Consider the following 8,897-nt stretch of genomic DNA (forward strand, 5'->3'; position numbering starts at 1 on the left):
GGGGCTCCTCACCTGTCCCAAAACAGACAGATCTTCCCCGGACTCCTGGGTTCTGTTTTATGTGGGGAGGGGCTCCTCACCTGTCCCAAAACAGACAGATCTTCCCCGGACTCCTGGGTTCTGTTTTATGGGGAGGGGCTCCTCACCTGTCCCAAAACAGACAGATCTTCCCTGGACTCCTGGGTTCTGTTTTATGTGGAGGGGCTCCTCACCTGTCCCAAAACAGACAGATCTTCCCTGGACTCCTGGGTTCTGTTTTATGTGGGGGGGCTCCTCACCTGTTCCAAAACAGACAGACATTCCCCGGACTCCTGGGTTCTGTTTTATGTGGGAGGTGCAGGGAAGCAGCCTCAATCCAGTGGGCAAGATTCCTCCAGCGTCAGGACCCAGGACTCCTGGGTTCTGTTGTTCTGGGAGCTCAGCCCCTGTTCATGGGGGAATTCCCTGGTGCTGGTTTCCGCACTTTTGGGGCGGGGGGCTGTAGCCTCAGTGCAGCGAGGCTCCCAGACTCCTGGGTGCTTGTGCTGTTGCCCTGGGGTGGTATGTTCCCCTCTGCGCCCCATGTTCTGCGCTCCCAGCTTGGCTTGGCAGGCGCCAAGGGGATGGAAAACAAGATCTGTCGGTTTTTCCTCTGGCCCTGGCGCGGGAGGGATTCCCAGCCGGCGAACAAGCTGTCTTGGACTGAGGCTTTCTGGACCGCATGGGGTGGATCGTGTCCCAGATGCACCGCTGTACATCCGGAGTTAGCCCCCCACAGCACAGAACCCAGGCGTCCGGGCCCGAGCCCACTGCTCTAACCCACCAGCCCCCAGTCCCCTCCCAGAGCTGGAGAGAGAACCCAGGAGTCCTGGCTCCCAGCTCCCCCTGCTCTAACCCACCAGCCTCCACTCCCCTCCCAGAGCTGGAGAGAGAACCAAGGAGTCCTGGCTCCCAGCCCCCCCTGCTCTAACCCACCAGCCCCCTCCCAGAGCTGGGGAGAGAACCCAGGAGTCCTGGCTCCCAGCCCCCACTCCCCTCCCAGAGCCAGGAGAGAACCCAGGAGTCCTGGCTCCCAGCCCCTCCTGCTCTAACCCACCAGCCCCCACTCCCCTCCCAGAGATGGGATAGAACCCAGGAGTCCTGGCTTCCAGCCCTCCCCCCATCTAACCACTAGACCCCACTCCCCTCCCAGAGTCCTGGAAGGGCTTGTGCTGAGGAGTGTTCCCAGGCAGCCTATGTGCTGGGCACTCCCAGACTCCTGGGTTCCCTGCTGCTCCATCCCTTTACCAACTGCTATAGACAAGCCCAAGGAACTCCACTCTGGGGCACCCCCAGGAGACCCAGCCCCACCCTGGGCGGATAGGTCGTGCCTTGGCAGAAGGGCTGGTGAGGTGGCATCTGCTGGCCCGTCAGCCCTGGCCCTGTGCCCAGAGCTGAGCCCAGGATGAATCTGCTCTCTGCTGCTGATCTGGGATGCCTGGGTTCCCTTCCCAGGGCTGTCCCAGCGCTCGGGACGCCTGGGGTTGTCATGGGCTCACAGATCATTCCCACTCGTGGCCCCATGTGGTCCGTGGGGGGTGCCCCTTTCAGTGTGACAGCCCTGCTCGGGGGGCCATTCTTCTTTGGGCTCAGGCCCCTCCACCTCCTGGAGCTGCACCTCTCTGAGCCTTAGCACATCTGTCTCTCCTGTGGGCCCCCTAGGGAGTCCCTGGTTCTGGGCCCCCCAGGCCTCCATTCCCCCCCCCCCCCGGGTCACTAGCCCGGAGCGACTCTCAGCCAGCATTAAAAAAGGAGGGTTTATTGAGAGTTGAACACAGCACAGGAACCTGTCAGGGCCTCAGGCCTGGCCTCCCTCAGCCCAGCACATCCAGTCCCCCTGCAGCCAGGGGGGCTCTGCCTGCTTCCCCCTCCAGCCCCGAGCCCCCCTGCTTCCAGCTGGGCATCTGATATTCCCCAAGTCCCTTGTGTCCATTGTCTCTTTCTCCAGGTAAACAAGCTCCTAAAACCAGAAGGCCTGGGTCTCCCCTCCTCCTCTGGCAGCCAGAACCGGGCCTCTCCTCCACAGCCCATTGTCCTTCCACCAGAAACTGGCTGCGACTCCTGAGCTGGGCCTCCGGGTCACCAGTCACTGGGGTCTTTCATTCTCCAGGCCATTCGGCCGGGGGTCCCCGAGTTCTCTCCCCTACGCCACTCCCCTCCGTTAAACCAGTAACACCTGGGGACACTGAAGTCCACCCCTCTGCATGTAACCCACTGGAAAACACAGAAAACCCAAGAAAACCCCCCAGTTCGTCACAGGGGCGTTATCTCTGGCGCTCAGGACCCTGGGTTCCCTTCCCGGGGCTGTCCCGGGTCTCAGACCCGGGTTTCCCTTTCCCCGGGGCTGTCCCGGCGCTCAGGACCCCTGGGTTCCCTTCCTGGGCTGTCCCGCGCTCAGGAACCCCTGTGTTCCCTTTCTGCACTGTCCCAGGCTCCTTTGACCCGTCACATGTGCTTGCAGACGGTGACCCCGTTTGTCCGTCAGCTTGTGACAGGGCCCTTATCTCAGGCAGGGGTGGGTCTGAGCGCGCCTGGTGTGACCCATTAGAGGGGCTTTCATATGGTCCAGCTGTTCCCTGGACATGGGGGTGGGGGAAGAGAAGGACTTGAGGAGAGCTAGTGCTCTGCAGTTAGGACGGCCTGGGTTCTCTCCCGGCTCTGGGATGGGGAGTCTAAGGGTTAGAGCAGGCAGGGCTGGGAGCAGAACCCTGGGTTCTCCCTGGCTCTGGGAGGGGAGGGGGCCTGGGAGCCAGGACTCCTGGGTTCTCTCCCCGGCTCTGGGAAGGGAATGGGGGCTGGTGGGTCAGAGCAGGGGGGGCTGGGAGCCAGGACTCCTGGGTTCTCTCCCCGGCTCTGGGAGGGGAGGTGGGCTGGCAGCCAGGATTCCTGGGGTCTCTTCCCGGCTCTGGGAGGTGAGGGGGCCTGGTAGCCAGGGGGCCTGGGTTCTCTCCCCAGCTCTGGGAGGGGAGGTGGGCTGGCAGCCAGGACTCCTGGGGTCTCTTCCCGGCTCTGGGAGGGGAGGGGGGCTGGGAGCCAGGACTCCTGGGTTCTGCTGTTGAAAGCAGGATGCAGTCTTGACCGCCTGCAGTCAGTTGAGTGACCCTCCCCGACCCCCACCCTGGGGCCGGATGGACGCCAGCCTCCCCTCATGCACACAGGCCCCTCTCCCCCCCCGGCCCCGTTAGCCCGGTGAGGATGTGGCAGTAACTCTATGGTCTGCCCCACGGGCCCAGCCCCACGCCGGCTCCAAACCTCAAGGCGGGACCCCTCATTCCACTCCAGCCGCTAAGCACAAACCCGCCCGGCTGTGGGGACAAAGGCTCTATTGTGGGCACCGGGGGGGCACGGGGGGTTGGCCGGGACTGCAGTCGGCTGCAGTTCCTGGCTGCATCCCTGGAGCAGGAGCTGCGGCCAGGCCTGACTCCTGGCGGGAACTGCTGGACTGGGATAGGATCATCTGGATGTACAGAGGAGCAGAACCAGCCCGGCGCGCATTGCAATCAGGAGTGAGTCCGGTTTGAATCTGGCAAGCTGAGATCAGAACCCGGCCCTGCCCCCACTGGGGCTCTGTGCTGCAGGGGGCTCGGTGGGGGGCTCTGTCTCTGCTTTGCTCTAATGTGGCCTTCCCCCCCCCCGCCCCGTAACCCACCCTGTGAAACCCTCGGCGCCAGCAGGGGGGCATGGAAAAAGCGATGCAGTGGGCAGGTGGTGTCATGCCCAGCTCCTTTCCCAAGGTAACTGCTCCCCACAAGCGTCTGCCCGGCAGGGAGCCCCCTCCCGGCAGCCCAGACACGGCCCCTCTCACCCCCAGATGGGGGGTCACGGAGTGTGGGGGTGTTGGGGGCCTGCACCCCCCACAGACAGCCAGTAACACAGAGGGTTTCTTAGCCGACAGGAACATGGCGTGGAACCGATTTTGTTAGCACAGGAATCAGGGACTATCAGCAAAGTCCATCTTGGGGGGGACCCTGGAGCCCTGAGTCCCCAACTGGCCAGGCCTCCGCCTCCCCAGCCCATCCTCTGGCCTCTGGTATCTCCCTTATCTCACCATCTAGAGCCTTAAGAACTGCATAAGGGAAACTGAGGCACCCACACAGTATTCAGAGAAAATATTAAGAACGTTCCCACTTCGTCATGGGGGAAACTGAGGCACAAAATTGTGGGGGGATGAACCCTACTCTTCAGGACAGATCCCAGGAGTCCTGGCTCCCAGTCCCCCTGCTCTGACCCACCAGCCCCCATTTTCCTCCAAGAACCAGGCAGAGAACCCAGGAGTCCTGGCTCCCAGCCCCCACTGCCCTCCCAGAGCTGGGAGAGAACCCAGGAGTCCGGGCTCCCAGGCCTCCTGCTCTGACCCCACCCTCCCCTCTCAAAGCTGGCTGGGCTACCAGGATGGGGGACTTGCTCTGGGGATGCTGGTGAAGATTTCTGGGGGGGCTCTGGTCTCTGCACCCTCTCCCCCAGCTGTTTAGAGCAATCTCAGCCCCTGCCCCCCAGCTCAGGCGCTCGGGGCTGGTCCCTCACGAGTCTCTAATTCTGGCCCTAGCCCAGCCTGTCATTGTCGAGCTTATTTTATCCTGGCCACTACGTTGGGGTCACGGCCCGGCCCTGAACCCTGGCTTCCCTTCATGTGCCAGGTGCGGGGCCCCACGGAGCTGCCCCTCGACCGCAGAGCCAGTCGCAGCTGGATGAGAGGTCCCTGGTAGCCAGACCCCTGCTCCACCCCAGAGCCGGCCGCAGCCCGGCGCCGGCCGAGGGGTCCCTGGAAACCAGCCCCCTGCACCACCCCAGAGGCAATCGGAGCCTGGCGCCGGCTGAGGGGTCCCTGGAAACCAGCCCCCTGCTCCACCCCAGAGCCAGCCGCAGCCCGGTGCCGGCCGAGGGATCCCTGGAAACCAGCCCCCTGCACCACCCCAGAGCCAATCGGAGCCTGGCGCCGGCTGAGAGGTCCCTGGAAACCAGCCCCCTGCTCCACCCCAGAGCCAGCCGCAGCCCGGCGCCGGCCGAGGGGTCCCTGGTAGCCAGCTCCCTGCTCCCCCCAGACCCTTCGCGTGCCGGGCTCAGGGCCCCACAGAGCTGCCCCCTGAACCCCAGAGCCAGCCGCATGTTGGCACCGGGCGAGGGGTCCCTGTTAGCCAGCCCCACCCCAGAGGCAGCTGCATGTCAGCACCGAGCGAGGGGTCCCCAGATAACCAGCCCTCTGCCTCACCCCAGAGCCAGCTGCATGTTGGCACCAGGTGAGGGGTCCCTTGAAACCAGCTCCCTTCTCCACCCTAGAGCCAGCCGCAGCCCGGTGGGGCGAGGTGTCCCTGGCTAACTGGCCCCTGCCCCCATGCTCCCCCTAACCCCATTCTCCCCTCTGGCCCCCAGCCCCACGATGCTGTGTGTGCTGCTCCTGGCAGCCCTGCTGGGCCTGGCAGGGGCCCTGCCCTTCGAGCAAACCGCCTTCTGGGATTTCTCCATGGACGAGGGCCCGGCCCTGCAGAACGACGAGGAGGCCTCGGGCATCTTCCCCACCTCGGGGGTCCCTGACTTCGAGGACGTCGTCACCACCTACGGGGGCCTGTGCCCGTTCGGCTGCCACTGCCACCTGCGGGTGGTGCAGTGCTCTGACCTGGGTATGCCCGGAGGCTGGGGTTCCTGTCCCAGGAGTGGCGGGGTATCTGGTGCTTAGAGCGGGGGGGCTGGGAGCCAGGACTCCTGGGTTCTCTCCCCAGCTCTGGGAGGGGAGTGGGGGCTGGTGGGTCAGAGCAGGGGGGCTGGGAGCCAGGACTCTTGGATTCTCTCCCAGCTCTGGGAGGGGAGTGGGGGCTGGGGGCCAGGACTCCTGGGTTCTTTCCCCAGCTCTGGGAGGGAAGTGGAGTCAGTATATGGACTGTGAGTCTCTCCGCTGCAGAGGTGTCTCTGAATCCCAGTTTTGGGGGGGAATTTGGGTTTCCCGGTGCCCCTGTCTCACCCGCCCCCTGCCCCATCTCTTCCCCCAGGCCTGAGAACGGTGCCCAAGGAAATCGCCCCCGACACAAAGCTGCTGGATCTGCAGAACAACCAGATCACGGAGCTGCGGCGGGACGACTTCAAGGGGCTGCATCACCTCTACGTGCGTCCCGCAATGCCCCACGGCCCTGCCCCACAGCGCCCCCGGCATGGACAGTGCCCCCTGCCCCTCATCCCTACCCCACAGCGCCCCCTGCCCTGCCCTGCCCCACAGCAACGCCCTGGCAAGGACAGTGCTCCCAGCCTCACAGCGCCCCCTGCCTTGCCCACAGCAACCCCCTGGCAAGGACAGTGCCCCCTGCCCCTCGTCCCTGCCCCACAGCGCCCCCTGCCCTGCCCTGCCCCACAGCGCCCCCGGCATGGACAGTGCCCCCTGCTCCACAGCGCCCCCTGTCCTGCCCCACAGCAACCCCCTGGCAAGGACAGTGCTCCCAGCCTCACAGCGCCCCCTGCCTTGCCCCACAGCAACCCCCTGGCAAGGACAGTGCCCCCTGCCCCTCGTCCCTACCCCACAGCGCCCCCTGCCCTGCCCCACAGCGCCCCCGGCATGGACAGTGCCCCCTGCTCCACAGCGCCCCCTGCCCTGCCCCACAGCATCCCCCTGGGAAGGACAGTGCCCCCAGCCTCACAGCGCCACCTCCCCTGCCCCACGGCCCTGCCCCACAGTGCCCCCGCACAGACAGTGCCCCCTGCTCCACAGCGCCCCCTGCCCTGCCCCACGGCCCTACCCCAAGAGCCCCCTGGCACGGACAGCGTCCCCAGCCTCACAGCGCCACCTGCCTTGCCCCACAGCCCTACCCCACAGCGCCCCCTGCCCTGCCCCATGGCCCTACCCCACAGCACCCCCTGCCCTGCCCCACAGCTCTACCCCACAGCACCCCCTGCCCTGTCCCATCTCCCTGCCCCAAGTGCCCCCTGGCACGGACAGCGTCCCCAGCCTCACAGCGCCACCTGCCCTGCCCCACAGCCTTGCCCCATAGTGCTCCCTGGCACAGATAGCACGCCCTACCCCACAGCGCCCCCTGCTCTGCCCCACATCCCTGCCCCACAGTGCCTCCAGCATGGACAGTGCCCCCTGTTCCACAGCACCCCCTGCCCTGCCCCACAGTGCCCCCTGGCATGGACAGCGCCCTCTGTCCCACAGCGCCCCCCGCCCTGACCCACAGCAACTGCCTGGCAAGGACAGTGCCCCCAGCCTCACAGCACCACCTGCCCTGCCACACAGTGCCTCCAGCACGGACAGTGCCCCCTGCCACACAGCGCCCCCTGCCCTGCCCCACAGCAACCCCCTGGCAAGGACAGTGCCTCCAGCCTCACAGCGACACCTCCCCTGCCCCACGGCCCTGCCCCACAGCGCCCCCTGCCCTGCCCCACAGCAACCCCCTGGCAAGGACAATGCCCCAGCCTCACAGCACCCCCTGCCCTGCCCCACAGCAACCCCCTGGCAAGGACAGTGCCCCCAGCCTCACAGCGCCCCCTGCCCTGCCCCACAGCAACCCCCTGGCAAGGACAGTGCCCCCAGCCTCACAGCGCCCCCTGCCCTGCCCCACAGCAACCCCCTGGCAAGGACAGTGCCCCAGCCTCACAGCACCACCTGTCCTGTCCCACGTCCCTGCCCCAAGTGCCCCCTGGCACGGACAGTGCCCCCTGTCCCACAGCACCCCCTGCAGTGCCCCACGTCCCTGCCTCACAGCAACCCCCTGGCAAGGACAGTGCCCCCAGCCTCACAGTGCCCCCTGCCCTGTCCCTCGGCCCTGCCCCATAGTGCTTCTTGGCATGGACAGCGCCCCCTATCCCACAGCGCCCCCTGCCCTGCCCCACGTCCCTGCCCCAAGTGCCCCCTGGGACGGACAGCACCCACTGTCCCACAGCGCCCCCTGCCCTGCCCCACATCCCTGCCCCACAGCAACCCCCTGGCACGGACAGCGCCCCCTGTCCCACAGCACCCTCTGGCCTCCACAGCGCCCCTTGCCTTCCCCACAGCCCAACCCTGCAGTGCCCCCTGTGCCCACATCCTGCCCCCACGGTGCCCCCTGCATCCCTGTCCTGCCTCCTCTATGTCCCACAGCATCCTTTGCCCCCCCGCACCTCTTCCCTGCCCCCATAGCACTCCCTGGCCCTTACAGCGCCCCCTGCTGGTAGAGGCAGGTATTGCAGCCTCCAGCTGGCTTTGTAACCCTTTGCGTCTCCGCCCGCAGGCCCTGGTCCTGGTGAACAACAAGATCTCGCGGGTGCACGAAAAGGCCTTCAGCCCCCTGCACCGGCTGCAGAAACTCTACATCTCCAAGAACCTGCTGGCCGAGATCCCGGCCAACCTGCCGCCCTCCCTGGTCGAGCTGCGCATCCACGACAACAAGATCCGCAAGGTGCCCAAGGACGTCTTCAAGGGGCTCGCCAACATGAACTGCATCGGTGAGACAGGGACGCTGGGCTCATTGCCCCAGCGTCCTACCTGCCAGGGGCCCAGCTACCCTGGCATCCCGCCTGCCAGCCCATCGCCCCGGCATCCCGCCTGCCAGGGGCCCAGCTACCCTGGCATCCTGCCTGCCAGCCCATCGCCCCGGCATCCCAACTGCCAGGGGCCCAGCTACCCTGGCATCCCGCCTGCCAGCCCATCACCCCGGCATCCCACCTCCCAGGGGCCCATCGCTCCGGCATCCCGCCTGCCAGCCCATCGCCCCGACATCTCGCCTGCCAGCCCATCGCCCCAGCATCCCTCCTGCCAGCCCATCGCCCCAGCATCCCGCCTGCCAGCCCATTGCCCCGGCATCCCGCCTGCCAGGGGCCCAGCTACCCTGGCATCCCACCTGCCAGCCCATCGGCCTGGCATCCCGCCTGCCAGCCCATCACCCGGGCATCTCGCCTGCCAGCCCATCGCCCCGGCA

At 66.4% G+C, this 8,897-nt stretch overlaps 1 protein-coding gene and 1 long non-coding RNA gene across 2 annotated transcripts in view; one reads left to right on the forward strand and one right to left on the reverse strand.

Moving 5' to 3' along the window:
- LOC142047515 (uncharacterized) overlaps positions 1-8,897 on the reverse strand; it is a 329,291-nt gene that overhangs the window by 100,657 nt on the left and 219,737 nt on the right. The gene's annotated exons all lie outside the window — the stretch shown is intronic.
- LOC116826302 (biglycan-like) overlaps positions 1-8,897 on the forward strand; it is a 49,191-nt gene that overhangs the window by 12,420 nt on the left and 27,874 nt on the right. Inside the window, exons 2-4 of the mRNA XM_032782945.2 lie at positions 5,389-5,636; positions 6,003-6,115; positions 8,211-8,894. Coding sequence (XP_032638836.2) covers positions 5,396-5,636; positions 6,003-6,115; positions 8,211-8,894 — 1,038 coding nt within the window. The 5' untranslated portion in view covers positions 5,389-5,395. The remainder of the gene's footprint in view (positions 1-5,388; positions 5,637-6,002; positions 6,116-8,210; positions 8,895-8,897) is intronic.

This window comes from Chelonoidis abingdonii, chromosome 11 (genome assembly GCF_003597395.2).
Source record: "Chelonoidis abingdonii isolate Lonesome George chromosome 11, CheloAbing_2.0, whole genome shotgun sequence".
NCBI classification, from domain to species: Eukaryota; Metazoa; Chordata; order Testudines; family Testudinidae; genus Chelonoidis; species Chelonoidis abingdonii.